The sequence below is a fragment of the Danio rerio genome, chromosome 25, assembly GCF_049306965.1.
Source record: "Danio rerio strain Tuebingen ecotype United States chromosome 25, GRCz12tu, whole genome shotgun sequence".
In the NCBI taxonomy this organism is placed as follows: Eukaryota; Metazoa; Chordata; class Actinopteri; order Cypriniformes; family Danionidae; genus Danio; species Danio rerio.
The window spans coordinates 340,001-357,500 of record NC_133200.1 but is presented as its reverse complement, the minus strand read 5'-3'; the positions used below and the strand labels follow the sequence as shown (position 1 = coordinate 357,500).

General features: G+C 38.0%; 1 protein-coding gene across 2 annotated transcripts in view; it reads right to left on the bottom strand.

The window, feature by feature from the left end:
* Nucleotides 1-14,254, bottom strand: part of LOC100537263 (PDZ domain-containing RING finger protein 4) — a 30,290-nt gene extending 16,036 nt beyond the window's left edge. For both annotated transcript variants that reach the window (XR_012400021.1, XM_073942444.1), the window contains exons 1-2: nt 14,053-14,254; nt 1,083-1,324 (exon numbers count right to left, since the gene is read on the bottom strand). Coding sequence is in view for 1 of the 2 variants with exons in the window: in XM_073942444.1 (XP_073798545.1) it covers nt 1,083-1,324; nt 14,053-14,121 (311 nt within the window). In the remaining variant the exon portion in view is untranslated. The remainder of the gene's footprint in view (nt 1-1,082; nt 1,325-14,052) is intronic.
* Between the last annotated feature and the right edge of the window lie 3,246 nt (nt 14,255-17,500).

Below are 17,500 nucleotides of genomic sequence, written 5' to 3'. Positions count from 1 at the left end.
ATATATATATATATATATATATATATAATTTATTTATTTATTTATTTATTTATTTATGTATTCATCTATCTATCTTTCTATCTATCTATCTATCTATCTATCTATCTATCTATCTGTCTGTCTGTCTGTCTGTCTGTCTGTCTGTCTGTCTGTCTGTCTGTCTGTCTGTCTGTCTGTATGTCTGTATGTCTGTCTATTTATTTAGTTAGTTATTTATTGATTTAAAATAAAAATATACTATTACAAATTTTATGAAGACTTTAAAATTAAATCATATAAGAAACAACCCAATAAAAATAAATAAACAAAAAAAATCTACAATTTTTTTAGATTAAAATAAAAATTATTTTAATAAAATAGATAAAATCTGAACTTTTTCTGATATTCTGACTATGATTGGCTGTTGTTATTTTTCCAAAATTAGTGTTTATTTACTTTCAAATCTGAGTTCTGCTTTGGGGCGCTCCAGCCAATAACAGAACAGCACCTACTGGGGGGTGGAGCTAAAGATAATATGATCACATGTGATTGGTTAAATTTATGACAATGTTATAGGCAGCGCGGTGGCTCAGTGGTTAGCACTATTGCCCCACAGCTATAAGGTCACTGGTTTGAGTCAACTGGGTCAGTTGGTGTTTCTGTGTGGAGTTTGCATGTTCTCCCCATGTTGGCGTGGGTTTCCTGGGGGAACTGATGAACTAGACTGGCCTCAGTGTATGAGTGTGTGTGTATGTGTGTGTATGTGCGTGTGTGTGTGTGAGAATGAGTGTGTATGATTGTTTCCCAGTACTGGGTTGCAGCTGGAAGGGCATCCTCTGTGTAAAGCATATGCTGGATTAGTTGGCGGTTCATTCTGCTGTGGTGACCACTGATTAATAAAGGGAGTAAGCTGACGGAGAATGAATGAATGAATGAAGGAACCTCTGAATGATATCAGGAATGCATCAGGGTTCTGTCACGGGTCCTGTGTGTGGTCTTGGCTGGTAATGATGGCGTTACACGAGAACACAAAGATGCAAGAACACATATTGAAAAACAGCTGCAGAGTCTGGATTATTACCCATAATGCTGTGCGTTCTCACCTGTCAGACAGCAGGAATGGGCAGATGTCGGGCACTGGTGGCGTCAGCGGCCGCAGCTTGGCCAGAGCCATGATGTGCTCGAAGGTGATCTCCGTCTGTGTGCAAACGTCCACCAGCTGTGACCTCTGACCCCGGGGAACAGGGGTCCGCCGGAGCACCTGCACCACCACTGGCTCTTTAGCAGATCTGAAGGCTTCGAGCGCTTCCTCATGACTCGCTCTGGACAGATCCCGCCCATTCACCTGCAGAAACGGAAAACACAAACTCAATACACTGATAAATATCCGAACAGCATGAACATTCTAATGATTAGAATGTGACTTATCACATCCGTATTAATATAACGCATGCATGTGTGTGTGTGTGTGTGTATAGAACAAATTAAAAGTGCACAGTCTGCATATATATTTTATGTTAATACAAGCTTTTATTTTGGATGTGGTAAATCGAGATTAATCGCTTGACAGCACTAATGTAAATAAATATAAAATAACTTCAAATTAAATATTTAAAATTTTGTTTTATTTGTGTCTATATATTTTGATAAAAGATAAAAAATAAAAAAATATATTTAATTTATAGACACAATTTTTTTATAATAATTACAAACAGAAATGTAAAAAATAAAAACCTAATAAAATTTTTTTATTGATTAAAACTGCAAAAGTGACACAAAAAATCACCAGTCACTAGTCAAACATATCTAGAACTAAATTTAACTCAGTACAAATGAAACAAAATAAATTAAAATAAAATAAAATAGAAAAATAAATAAATAAATAAATGTGTTTAATAATTTTTTTAAATTAAATTAAATAAATAAAACATAAAATAAAAAATAAGATAAAATATAAAATACAATGAAACAAAACAAAACAAAAAAATTAATAAAATTAAACTAAAATAAAATATAAAATAAATAATAAAAATAAATAAATAAAATAAAATAGAAAATAGAAAAAATAAATAAAAAAATTTAAATGAATAATAAATAAAATATTTTTTTATTAATTAATTAATTAGTAGAAAAATAAATTAAAAATGAATAAAAATAATAGTTATAAAAAACAATATAAAATAAAATAAAATAGAAAAATAAAAATAAATAAAATATAAGATCAAATGCTTAAAGAACCTTAAAATACAAAGTATTATTTACTTAGTCAGATTCTTTGACTAAGACACTTTACAAAATGAAGATATTTAACCATCAATAATTTAATTAATAAATCACACATTTCCTATATATTCGAGTCATTTTTGACCCAGGTTTAGGAGAAGCATCTTAAGGTGTTAAAATATGCCTAATTGAGTAATTGAATAAGTTATATTTCAGTGTCAAATACACATTTCCCCTTTGTGCTCCTCTCTCTCTCCACTGATTATCATGTCAGTGTGTGTGTGCTGATGAACCACCGGAGCATCACACACTGATCACTGTTTCATCTGCCATGCAAATGGAGGAGAATCTGATCTGCCATTCAACCACTCAACACTGATCACACTTAACAAGTCAATGATGGAGACCAACACCCACTGACAACAGAGCGAGAGTGTGTGTGTGTGTGTGTGTTCATCAGCGATCTGTAATTAAACTCTGGTGAATGAATGCAGCAGATTGAGTCTCGCAGGACGCTGATTGGCTCTAAATGACACACACTATATCATCCAGATATCTGAAGCTCTGTGTAGCTCTCTTTGTGTGTATGTGTGTATCTGAGTGTGTATGAGTGTGTATCTTTAAGTGTGTGTACATATCTAAGTGTGTTTGTCTATCTGTGCGTATATCTGTTTGTGTTTATATATGTGTGTGTCTGTACTGCATCTGAATGTTCTGCATCTGCTGTCGGTGTGTGTGTGTGTGTGTGTGTGTGTGTGTGTGTGTAACAGTGATTGTCCTGCAGAGAGAGCGATGATGGTAAAATAGAGTCGTGAAGCTCAGCATTTACTCTTTAATGTGCGCACAAACACACCAGAGCCTCATCCAGAGCTCATTTACAGCTGTACACACACTTTAATGAGCGCGTGACAGAGATAAACACACACACACAGCACAGAGATGAACAGTGTTTGAGCATTCATTCACATCTGGAGAATCATATAAGAGCTGTATTCCCAGTCAATGATCATGACTGATCCAGGGTCAGCCGCGGGTCAGGGGAGTGAAACACACACTCGTTTATTCTGTAAATCCAGCCGCTGATCTGGGATCTGTTGATGTTTCAGTGTTTGTGACGTTTGTGTGATCATGAATCATCTGTGAGTGAATTAGGACTCTTCTCTGGATAAAGAACTATACTACACCAATATAGACAGAGTTTACTCTTACACCTGCTCAACTGAGTTTAATGAAGGAAACCGTTTTAGAAAAGTTTAATTTAAACTAAAATCACAAAAATATACAAACATGAAAAATTAAAACTAAATTGAATTAAAATAAGTAAATAAATACAAACAAGTAAATAAATAAAAATAAATAGATGAATGAATGAATAACAAAATTAAATAAATAAACGAGTAAATAAATAAATAAATGAACAAATAAATAAATAAATACATGAATAAATGTATAAATAAATAAATGCATGAATCAGCGAATAAATGAGTGAGTGAATGAATAACTCAATCAATAAATGAATGAATGAATAAATTAATTAATTAATAAATGAATAAATAAATGAAAAAATAAGTGAATGAATAAATAAATGAACAAATAAATACATAAATAAAATTAAACAATAAAAATAAGTTTTTTTAAATAAATGAAAATATAAAAATTATAAATAAATAAATAAATAAATTAATTAATAATTAATATATAAATAAAAAATAAATAAATAAATACATGAATAGTAAATAAATAAATAAATAAATAAATACATCACTAAACAAATAAATAAATAATTAAATTAGTGAATGAATAAATAAATGAATGAATAAATAAATGAATAAATAAATAAGTTAATTATTAAATAAATAAATACATGAACAATGAATGAACAAATAAATACATGAATAAACGAATAAATAAACGAATAAATAAGTAAATTAATACATAAATAAATAAATAATTATATTAATAATAACGAATAAATAAATAAATAGATAAATAAACAATTAAATGAATGAATAAACAGAATAAATAAATAATTACATGAATAAATAAATAAATAATTACATTAATAAATAAACAAATAGATAAATATATAGATAAATAAATAAATACATGAATAAATGAATGAATAAATAAATAAATTAAATAAGCAAATAAATAAATATAAAAAAATAAAATATTTTTATAAAATTATCAATTATATCACTTAACATTATTACTACACTAAACAAAAAAACTGACAAATAAAAAAAATATTTAAAAAATAATTTTTACTTCCACTAAAAAAATAATGAAAATCTTACAAATAAAAAATTGCTAAAAAAATACATAAACAATTTAGATAAACAATATTTAGATAAAATACATCCTACTAAAATGAAAAATATTTTTTCTACAAAAAGGAAAAAATTATGTAAAAACAGAAAACATGCATAATAATGTAATAATGAAATGAAACATTAAAAACAATAAACAGATTTAAAACAAAAAGAAAACAAGAAGTTATGTAAAATAAAGAAAGTAAAGTTTACTTGATAATACACACACACACACACACACACACACACACAGAAAATCATAATATCACAAAATAAAAGTTTAATATCACAGCACAGCTCTTCCCGTGTGTGTGTGTGTGTGTTTGTGTGTGGTTGTGTGTGTGTGTGTGTGTGTGTGTGTGTGTGTTCTGCAGTTTTAGCTCAGTGATGAACACAGAGAAAGCAGAGCAGATGGAGGATTCATCCCAGAGGAGGACAATGAAGATCATTCCTGCATCAGCAGAACAATCAACAGCATCAAAGCACACACACCAACACACACACCAACACACACACCAACACACACACCAACACACACACACACACACACACACACACACACACACACACACACACACACACACACACACACACACACACACACACACACACACACATATATATATATATGTGTATAGGGCATCCGCTGCGTAAAACATATACTGCAATAGTTGGCAGTTCATTCCGCTGTGGTGACCCCAGATTAATAAAAGGACTAAGCCGAAAAGAAGATGAATGAATGAATGAATGAATGAATGAATGAATGAATAATTTGGATCATTATATTAAATATGTAATTAAATCTACACTATATTTAAATGTTAAAATATACTTTATTTAAATTTAGTTTTAGTCATTTCATTATTTTGCTTACTTTTGTTTTTATCAACTGTTTTATCAAATTATTTTATTATTTAATTTCATTAGTTTTGTTTGGATTATTAAAAATTATGATAGGCAGCACCATGGCACAGTGGTTAGCACGTTCACCTCACACCACTCAGGTCTCTGGTTCGAGTCTCAGCTGGCATTTCTGTGTGGAGTTTGCATGTTCTCCCCGTGTTGGCGTGCTCTGGTTTCCTCCACAGTCCAAACACATGCGCTATAGGGGAACTGATCAACTAAACTGGCACTAGTGTATGAGTGTGTGAATGAGTATGTATGGGTGTTTCCCAGTACTGGTTACCAGTTATCTGTTGTGTAAAACATATGCTTGAATAGTAGGCGGTTCATTCCACTGTGGTGACCCCTGATTAATAAAGGGACTCAGCTGAAGGAAAATGAATGAATGAATTTGATTGTAAGGTTTTCTCTAATCCAGCTTTTATTGCAGTTTTCCTTCTTTAAATGTTGATATAATCGTCAAAATGACTCTTCATTAACATGTTAGTTTTAGTTTTTATAATATCATCTTCAGAATTATGAACAGTTCAAACACAAGCCTGCCTTTTAAAACTCCTATTTTAATCATAATTTCTCACATTAAATGTTAATATATCTTTATCAATCACACGCTTCTCTGCCAATCAGAAATGTGAATCAGCTAATTTATGCAGGAATACAGTAATGGATGAATTATTCATGAGGCATAAACGCACCAATCAGAAGCGACTCCAGTCATAATGTGAGGGTTTATCTGATCTGCTGATGAATAAATCACCACAGAAACACAGTTATTAATATCCTGTAGGGTGATGCCGGCTGTCAGTCATTGCTGTGATTGACAGCTGTGTTTGTGTTTCCTCATCCTGTGGGCGGGGCTGAGAGGAGGGAGGAGACTGATGATTATTAATGATCCATCAATCAGACGAGAGTTTGATCACTGACAGCTCTGTGTGTGTGCTACAAACAGAGGTGATGCTCTGCTCAGATCATCTGCGCACACACACACACACACACACACACACACACACACACACACACACACACACTGAATAACTGAGATCTTCTTCTGTTTTTCCTCCCTGATCCTCCTCTAAAGCGAACGGAGCGTCCCATCATGCCCTCTGTCCCCGAGAGTCTTATCAGGACCAGCACAGAGACTGAGACCAACACATACACACACACACACACACACACACACACACACACACACACACGTCACAACACAGAAAACACTATACTGAGGAAATGTCAGAGCACACACACACACGCACACACACACACACACACCATCTGCTTGATGGTCTTACACAATGAACAATATAGGATGCTCTCATCTCTTATCAATCACACACACATGCTGGCACACACACACACACAAATCCAAGGATGGACAAACAACACATGCATGCACACTTTTTTACACACAACAACCCCCCACACACACATACACACACACACATCCACACCTACACCCAGCAGTGTGACTCAATAAGGCATGTTTTCAGTTTCTCAAATGTCAATCAAACAGATAGCCCCGCCCATAAATTCTGTGATTGGCAGGTTTATAAGAGACAATACGCAACATCTGTCAATCAAATCACTGATGACGATACGCGACACCTGTCAATCAATTCACTAATGACGATACGCAACACCTGTCAATCAAGTTACTGATGATGACACTTGACACCTGTCAATCAAATCACTGATGACAACATGCAACATCTGTCAATCAAATCACTGATGACGATACGCGAAACCTGTCTATCAAATCACTGATAACGATACGCAACACCTGTCAATCAAATCAATAATGACGATACGCGAAACCTGTCAATCAAATCAATAATGACGATACGCGACACCTGTCAATCAAATCAATAATGACGATACGCGACACCTGTCAATCAAATCACTGATGACGATACGCGACACCTGTCAATCAAGTTACTAATGATGACATGCTACACCTGTCAATTAAATCACTGATGATGACACTTGACACCTGTCAATCAAATCACTGATGACAACATGCGACACCTGTCAATCAAATCCCTAATGACAATACGCAACACCTGTCAAATTACTGATGATGACACAACACCAGTCAATCAAATTATTGTTGACGATACATGACACCAGTCAATCCAATCTCAGATGACAACATGTGACACCTGTCAATCAAATCAATTGTGACAAAACACGACACCTGTCAATCAAATTACTAATGACGAAACATAACACCTGTGAAATAAATCACTGATGACGATACCCAACATCTATCAATCAAATTACTGATGACGATACACGACACCTGTCAATCACATCACTGATGACGATACCCAACATCTATCAATCAAATTACTGATGATAAAACATGACACCTGTCAATCACATCACTGATGACGATACCCAACATCTATCAATCAAATTACTGATGATGAAACACGACACCTGTCAATCAAATCACTGCTGGCAATACCCAACACCTGTCAATCAAATCACTGACGACAACACGCGACACCTGTCAGTCAGATCGCTGATAACGACACGCAACACCTGTCAATCAAATTACTCACTGATCTGAACCTGTAGGACTTTCTGAAAGAGACATGTCTAATTAAATATGCCCTCATTTGCATAAATTTCCAGAAGAGAAATCTTAATATTGGCCATCATTTCAGCCAGCTGTCACACACACACACACACACACACACATGCATTATTAAGCGAGGTCTGGTTATGTAAGTGTGATGGGATTAGTCTTTATTCCTCTTTTATTTTCCTTCCTGAATGAGGCAGAGATGATCAGTGTCAGCTCTCCTGCTCTCCTGCTCTCCTCAGAGACTCCCTCACTCTTATTTCACCTCATAAAGCCTTCACTATGATCAAACTCTGCTGTTTTACACCATTTACATGCCGTTGTTCCTCAGCAGCAGCAGAAGAACGCTTTATTTCCAGCACATTTACTCTCTCTGCTCCTGTCTGCAGCGCTGTCCTCCATATTTCACCTCCTCACACTACATGACTAATGCAATGCTGGCTATTCTGAAACCTGAGGCCCTCCAACCAGAACAGAACACCCCTCTCTCTCTCTCATCATGTGTGTGTGTGTGTGTGTGTGCAGGTAATCTGGCGTCTCTGAACATGTGATCCATCAACCGGCTCATTTTTCTGCTCTTTGTTCTGTTCAGCCGCAGTTTGAGGACCATCAGTCAGAGAGAGACATTTGTAGAGGAGAGGAGAGGGTCACATGCCTCAGGACACACACACACACACAAGCACAAGCACACACACGCACACAAACACACACAGAGAGAGAGAGAGAGAGAGAGAGACATATACACTTAAATATATATACACACACACAGAATCACACAAACACTCATACACACATGCGCACACACACATAAACACTCATTTATATATATACACAGATAGACGTGCACACACAGGCTTTTTATATAGGCACAGCAAACAGATACACTCATACGCACACACATACCCATTCAAAGACACACACATGCAATTATCCTCACAGAAACACACACACACACACACACACACACAAACCTGCCGACGGTGATGAAACTCATTTATCACACACACACACAGATGCTCCTATCTGTCCACACGTTCAGAAACACACACACTTCATGAAGAGCTCTAGTTCATTCAACCACACAAACACTGAACACACACACACACACACACACACTCATCTCAGAAGAGTCCATCATTAATGATCAACACCATCATAAAGAGACTCAAACTATGAACTAAACTGGCCGTAGTGTATGAGTGCGTGTGTGTGAGAGAATGAGTGTGTTTGGGTGTTTCCCAGTACTGGGTTGCAGCTGGAAGGGCATCCGCTCTGTAAAACATATGCTGGAATAGTTGTCGGTTCATTATGCTGTGGTGACCCCTGATGAATAAAGGGACTCAGCTGAAGGAAATGAATGAATGATTGTTTTGTTTGTTTAGACCAATGATAGTGAGTTAGTCATGACTGTAATTAAATGATGAATAACTCATCTCCGTCTCTCTCTGCTGTTTCCTGCTGCTGTTCCTTTAAGACGTCTTGATGTAATTCCAGCTCCGCCATTGAGATGAATGGGAACGCTAACAGACAGAGACTGCAGCCATTATGCTGACCTCCCTCATAAAGTGCACCGCGGTGCATTCTGGGATTGTCCTGTGATGTAGACAGGTGACGCCGGCCTCTGCTCATTTGCATATATTTAAATACCTCAGAAAGACGCGTCAGTAATGAGCAGAGCGTGCGAGTGTGTGAGTGTATGCAGTGTTTTCTGCTCTCATTAGTCTCTCTGCAGATGTGTGTGAAACACTCCACTGAACACCGCTGTCATCTCCGTCTCGCTCACTGAGTGTGTGTTTAATTGTCTGCTGATGGTCTGTAATTCCCATAATGTCGTTCAGGTGTCTCCATAGACCTGCGATTGTTCAAGAAATCCTTCAGTAACTGTCTTAGAGTGATCTTCATATAGTTATAGTCTAATAGTGATGCTTTACCCTGTCAGTTATTGATTGATTCATTCATTCATTCATTTTCCTTCGGCTTAGTCTCTTTATTCATCAGGGGTAACCACAGCGGAATGAACCACCAACTATTCCACAGTGCTAACCACTGAGCTAGTGTCGACCCCATAACAAAACATATTCATTAAATTAATAATAATAATACCAGTTAATAAAATACTTCAATATATTAAAAAGTAAGAGAGAGAGAGACATCCTCACACACACTCACTCATAAACCACGGCCAGTTTAGTTGATCAAAACCGGAGCACCTGGAGGAAACCCACACCAACACGGGGAGAACATGCAAACTCCACACAGAAACACACACTGACCCAGCCGGGACTCAAACCAGTGACCTTCTCGATGTGAAACCACAGTGCGACACCACTGCATCATCCTGCTGCCCCCTATTTTACCATATTCCTCTATGTAATTAATTTTAAAGCTGAACATTTCAATCAAAACATTTTACAGTCAAGAAAATAATGATTTATTTGACAGTCAGTGTTGAAGAACTGAAGTGAGTGATGCAGGCGACACACTGACACACTTTCAGCTCTGCATGAACACCTGCTACACACACACACACACACACACACACATCACACATCACACACACACACACACACACACACACTCCAGAGATCAGAGCATCAGCAATGAGAAGATACACCCTGAACAGCAGATCTGAGCATCACACACACAACATGATGGAGAAAAACGATAACACACACTCCAGAAAACATTCATCCATTTGCTTCAGCTTAGTGCCTTATATATCAGGGGTCGCCACAGCGGAATGAACCGCCAACTTATCCAGCATATGTTTTACACAGCGGATACCCTTTTAGCTGAAACCCAGTACAGGGTACACACTCATTCACACACTCATACACTACAGCCAGTGTAGTTGATCAGTTCCCCTATAGCGCATGTGTTTGGACTGTGGGGGAAACTGGAGCACCCGGAGGAAACCCACGCTAACACGGGGAGAACATGCAAACTCCACACAGAAACACCAAGTGACCCAGCCGAGAGTAAAAATCCAGAGACCTTCTCGCTGTGAGGCCACAGTATGCCACGAGACAACATAATAAATTCTAAATATAATCCATTAATGCAGTGTATTACACATCTCTCTGGAATACTTGATTCTGATTGGCCAAGCACAACATCAGATCAGTGTTTAGTGTCTAATGGTTTAGTCTAGTGCTCAGTAGTCGTGTAATAATCAGCATAATGTCCATCCAGCCGGTTATCACAGAACAGACCTTTCAGACTTATACATTAAACCTGTAGCGCTTTATTCTGTAGTTATTATGATTAATTAATCATCTGTAATAGTTTGATTGCGGTGTTTACACGTCTGTGCTGCACTTAAACTGAAATAGGAATACTCCACATGTCTGAATCACATTACTGTTGACTTCAGCTGGATTAAAAACATCAAAAATCTGTTTACATGTTCGACTCTTCATAGTAAGTGAGTAATGTGTATTTATACAAGCGCTTCACAGTCATGAGGGGGGTCTCTCCACTCCACCAGCAGTGTGCAGCTCCACCTGGATGATGCTCCGGCAGCCACAGGACAACAGAGCCAGGGGTTCACCCCACACCAGCTATAGGTGGAGTGGAGAGACAGTGATGGAGCCAATTCAGTGGATAGTGATGATTTTGAAGCCATGATGGGTAAGGGCTGATGGACTGAGTTTGGCCAGGACACCAGGGTTACACCCCTACTCTTTAGCAGAAGTGCCATGGGGTTATTAATGAGCACAGAGAGTCAGGAGCTCAGTTTAACGTCTCATCTGAAAGCCAGTATAGAGTCTCCTTCACTATACTGGGGCATTAGGACTCACAGAGACCACAGGTTGAGCGCCCCCTGCTGGCCTCACTAACACCACTGCCAACAGCAGCCTAGTGCTCCCATGTGCTCTCCCATCCAGACACTGACCAGACTGAGCCCTGCTTAGCTTAGTAATAGTCTTGGGCTGTATTATCTTAGTCATATTAAAATCAGTGTATTGGTGTTCATGTAATTGTGCTGAATGACACACTCGTATAACAGTTTCCAGCAGGACTGAATGAACTCCACACATCATCTTTAATTCTGCTGTTCGTTTAGTGTTTCAGTGACGCTGGAATGAGCGGCGTGATCTACTGGAGCTCATCATCTGCACACCTCTGATTACACTCATCATCTGGAGGACATTCCTCAAAACTGCTCCTCACTGAACAACGGCAGCAATTAACTGAGGGAAACTGCTGTCACACACACACACACACACACACACACACACAGCGGAGCGATCAGCTTTATGAGGAGCCAGAGTCACTAAATATGAGCCTAATGAGTGTGTGTGTGTTTGTGTGTGTGTGTGGCAGAGAGAGAATATATGACCATCTCTAAGAGTGTGTAATTTTGTGTGTCTACGAGTGTGTGTGTTGTGTGCGTGTGTAACTGTGTAATTCTTTTTGATGCGTAGTGTGTGTTTGTGTGAATGTTTTGTGTGTGTGTTTTTGTGCAAGCATGTGAAAATGAGTGTGACTGTGTGCATGCATGTGTGTGAATGCGTCTGTGTGTGTGTGTGTGTGCATGTGCAAGTGTGTCATTTTGTACAAATGTGTGTGTGTGTGTACATGTTTGTGTGTAATTGTGTGTGCAATAGTGTGCGGTTTTGTGTATGATTGTGAGCGTGTGCGTGTGTTTGTGTGTGTGCGTCATAGTGTGCAATTTTAGTGTGCATGTGTGTCTGTCTGTGTTACTGATTGTGCATTGTGTGTGAGTGTGTATGAAATGTTTGAAAGTTGTGTGTGTGTGCATAAGTGATTGCTGTTTGTTTATGTGTGTGCGTTTGTATGCGTAAGTGATTGTTTGTGTGTCTATGTGGGTGTCTGTGTGTATGCGTAAGTGTTTGTGCATAAGTTATATGTGTGTGTGTGTGTGTGTATCAGAGCCCATCACAGCTCCTCAGAGCTGATGAAACCCTCATCAGATCCTCCATCATCTTCATCACAATCAGCCCTTATGTAGAGTTGCTTTTACACACACACACACACACACACACACACACACACACACACACAACAATAACCATAATCACTAAGAACATCAGCGGCTCCACGTGTGTGTGTGTGTGTGTGTGTGTGTGTGTGTGTGTGTGTGTGTGTGTGTGTGTGTGTGTGTGTTCACTCAGACTATAATGCCACAGCTCTGATAATGCTACAGCACTGCACTCCCCACTCATTGTCAATGACAGTAAATGATTATTATCTGCCTGTTTCTGCTACTGGTGGTCCAACAAACTAAACTATGGAACCGTGTCAAAGACAGTTTAGACTATAATACTGACACACAGTCATATAGCATTTAAAACAAGTCTCAGATTGGTAAAGTAGTCAGACAAAATGCTTGGTATTATGAGGAAACCCAATCACTGATACAAGTGCATTGCTAAAATGACGTAATTCAGTCCAAAATATGAAATTATGGCAGGTAAAATAAATAAAAAAAATTTTAAAAACCAGTTTAAAGACTAATGGATGAAACACAAAGGTGAAAGCAATGCAAAACTGTGATATGATGTGAAAAATATGCGTTATAACAAATATCCACTGTAAAAGCAATGCACTAATATTTCAATTACAGTATTATGTGACAAAAATCACCCAAAACAATCACTAAAAATAGTTTTTAAGGTCAAAACAAGGAATTACTGCCGAATAACACCATAATATAACAATTATTATTGAAAAAAAGCACAACAATGCATGATATAACAATTAAAACAATCATAAAACCTTGAACATATGGTATTAAAACAATTGTAAAACCTAAATACTGTTATTACGTAATAAATACATCATTAATATTAAAGTCAATAAAGGCACTATTCCAGCAACTATAGTATTACATGACGAACAAGACTTCCAAATATCATGTAAATCACTGTAAGACCATGCTCAGATCTATGAATTTATATAGGGAACATGCATAAACACATGCATTATATATGATGTATAACAGCATCTCTCACAGCAAACATCACATTACCACAGCATCAGAAGCCCAGACAGTTAGTTGTGATGTCAGGTGTGTGTGTGTCTCACCTGTGCGATCTCGTACAGGAGTTTGTAATGCTCTTCTCTCTTCTGAAGACTACACAGATTGCAGCCCATCCTCTGCTTCTCCCCGCGGCGCTCGCGGCTCAGCACCCGCTGCAGGAGCGCCTCTCATCGGCGTGAGGGACCCGACAGAGCCGCTGGAGGAGCGGAGACTGGAGGTGAGCGAGCGGTGTTTCTCTGTGTGTGTGTGTCTGTGCGAGTCTCTCTCCTAGCTCTCTCTTAGGACACGCCCCCTTCGGCAGCTCAGCCTATGAATAATAACGCATATGCATGAAGGGGGTGTGGTTACAGCGGTGGGAGGAGCCTATGAGCATCACTGCTGAAACAATGAGACTCTTTTGTGTCAGTCACACACACACACACATACACATATATACACATACACAGGTTTGTTTTTGTGAATTGTGGGTACATTACATAGGTTTCCATTATTTTATACTGTTTAAACTGCATCACCATACTGAACCGTATCCCCTACAGTAAACTGTGCAGCTTTACTTTATTAGAAATGAAATGGCGACATCAGCAATGTCCTCATAAATCACATTCACCTGTAATATCTGTGTTATATACGTAATATTATATACATATGTGTCCTAATATGCACAAAAACGTGTGCACACACACACACACACACACACACACAGGTCAGAATGCGCATTACAGTGTGCTGTAGTGGAGATCTTGAGTGGTTTTCAGTCTTAAACTGTTATCACTGTTCAGGGATTCGCAGCTCACAGTGGGATTGATCAGAAGCTTTTGAACATAAAATGCAAAAAGCAAAGTAGGTCACCGACCAAGCAAGCAACCCGCAGAGACTTCACACACACACACACACACACACGCAGCCATACGTACATTACAGAATGCCTGAAACACGAGCATTATCTCCATGCACAGCAGCAGCAGCAGCACTAAGTGATTGAGTTCATTATTCTGGCTGATCATATAAATCTGCACTCGCAGTAAAGGAGCGATGACACTAATGCACCGTACAAGTAAACCCAGACAAGATAATGTGCTGGAGCTAACCCGGCTGTCATAAAAACCATGAGATAAAAATACGTAATAATAAATCTGCTGTAAAGTGTAACACTTAAGATGAGGCAGCTCAGGTGAACATTCCAGCTGATCAATATCACTGTTTCATTGCTTAATCAATCACTGAGCATTTAAGTCAACTGCGCTGTATTACAGCCTGTCTGAAGTGTTTTTTACTAACCAAATTGGTGATTAATTTAATTAAATATGTACAAATGTGCAAACATATTACCAACAGAAATATGAACACTTGATAAAGTGGATTTCTTCTGACATATTAGAGTATTTCGAGAGTTAACGCTCAGCTGATGATTGATTATAAAGCGTGTTCATCATGCTGTCCTGCATCATGCTGCGGGAGAGAGCCCTGAGCTCATCAGATCCTCGAGTCCGGGGCTCCCTCCCGTTTGCAGGGTGAGAGGGGAGTTTGAGCTCAGGTAGATGTGGAGAACTCCCCTGCTGTAGTAGTTAGTGAACAGATAGTGATCGCTCTTAACAGATAACTACTGACTAGCAGCATGTCTATGTGCTGATGTGGATTAGTCGATTAACTTAAGCTGCATGTTTTTGGACGGTGGGAGGAAACCGGGGAACCCGGTGGAAACACACATGAGCACGGGGAGAACGTGTAAACTCCGCACAGAAACATTGGCTGGCTTTATACGGACTAGAACCAGTGACATTCTTGCTGTGAGGCAACAGTGCTAACCACTGAGCCACCGTGCCACCATCTAGGAAAGGAGGAGGAGTAGGGGTGGAAGGGGGGATTCTTCAAGTTGAAGATGGCTGTGATGTGGAGCTGAGGGTTTTTATAGTGGCTTAGAAATCGTCTGATTGGTCAATCATGAATTGAATAATGCAGGACCGACTGCAAGCAATCATAAGCACATGATCCTCTCGACATTATAAATTAACTTCACTTAAAATAAAGTTATCTGTCACTGAAAAATACTGAAACAGATGGAAGAAAAATCCACCCAGGCTCATTCTGATTATGAACCCCTGTGTACATTTCTGGAGAGCACCAAATACAGGAGCTACATTGTTTTGCAGTTTTGTTTATGTGAATCCACCAGAGGGCGCTGTGTACACTTTTACAGATCTCAAATTTCTCTCACAAGTGGCATTCAGGCCTGCTGTTCTCATGTAAATCTACCAGAGGCTGCTGTCGACTGACTGACCGACTAATTCCCTTCCCTACACCCAACCGACAGTGTTTAAAAACCACCGATTGACTCGAGCTCATCTCCTTTCCTAAACCCAACCAATAGTGTCTTCAAAAGCACTCCAGAAAAAGAAACGGCCACATTTTGAGATTTCACCACATTCTCACCCTGTTATTTACTTGTTTATTTTTACTTTTGGGCTTCTGTTATTGTCTTACCTGCTGTCTGGAAGCGTTCTTAACAGGACTCAAACTCCTTCATCGTGGTCAGCTCCTCTCTGCGTCTCAAGTCTGTCGAAGTACATAATGAGCCACTGGACAAACTGGCAACATCAGGAAAGCCATCCACACAAGGGTAATCGATTGAGCATGAAAAGAATATCATCATATCACCCCATAGCGTTCATTTTACAGACTAAATGCAGCCATATGCAGCTCTGGGTACATAATTCACCATCTCCAGAAACAGACACAGAGCTACGCTTTCAGAATGAGTGTGGAAAAATAAAAATCATGCTGGAAAAATTGATGTACACTGTGTTTTTATGTTGTTCTTAAAATCGAGTGAATTAAATGATCAAAGATAAACATAAATAAAAATAAATCTATTAAAGTTTGATGTGTGACAATCAGAATGAAGAGTAAAACTGAGATTTGGTGTTAATGAAAGGTCATCTTTGGCTAATGTAGTTAAACTATATATAATCATCCGTTTGTAAGGTTTGGTGTGTATAATCAGAATATATATAGGATTAAAGGGGTAAAGATTGGTTTATGTTATTGGATTATTAACTTGAATTAATCTGGATAGTTTGGTGTGTGTGTAATCAGAATATCAGCTAAAACCTCTCAAATCAAGAAGCATTTTCTAAAAAAAAGCAAAGCATAGAGTCTCGTTTACAGAAATAACGAGTCAAAAATAAATACTTTAAACTGGCAGAATAATCTGACACTGGGGAAGCAGAATAATCTACTTTTTACTTTAACAATCTGCTCATTTTACTGACCTCATTGTCAGATTATTTAGCTGGTTTTAAGGAGAAACTCTCTTCATTTTGACTCATATTTCTGAAAACAGCACTATATTGTGCTTGTCTAGAAAATGCTGACTGTTTCAAGAGTTTGTAGATATTTGGACTAGACACAAGACAGAAACTCTGAGAAAGGAAAGCATTTCTTTGCAGTGTGTGAACACTTAAATGTGTGTTTGGAGGGTTTAGTGTGAGA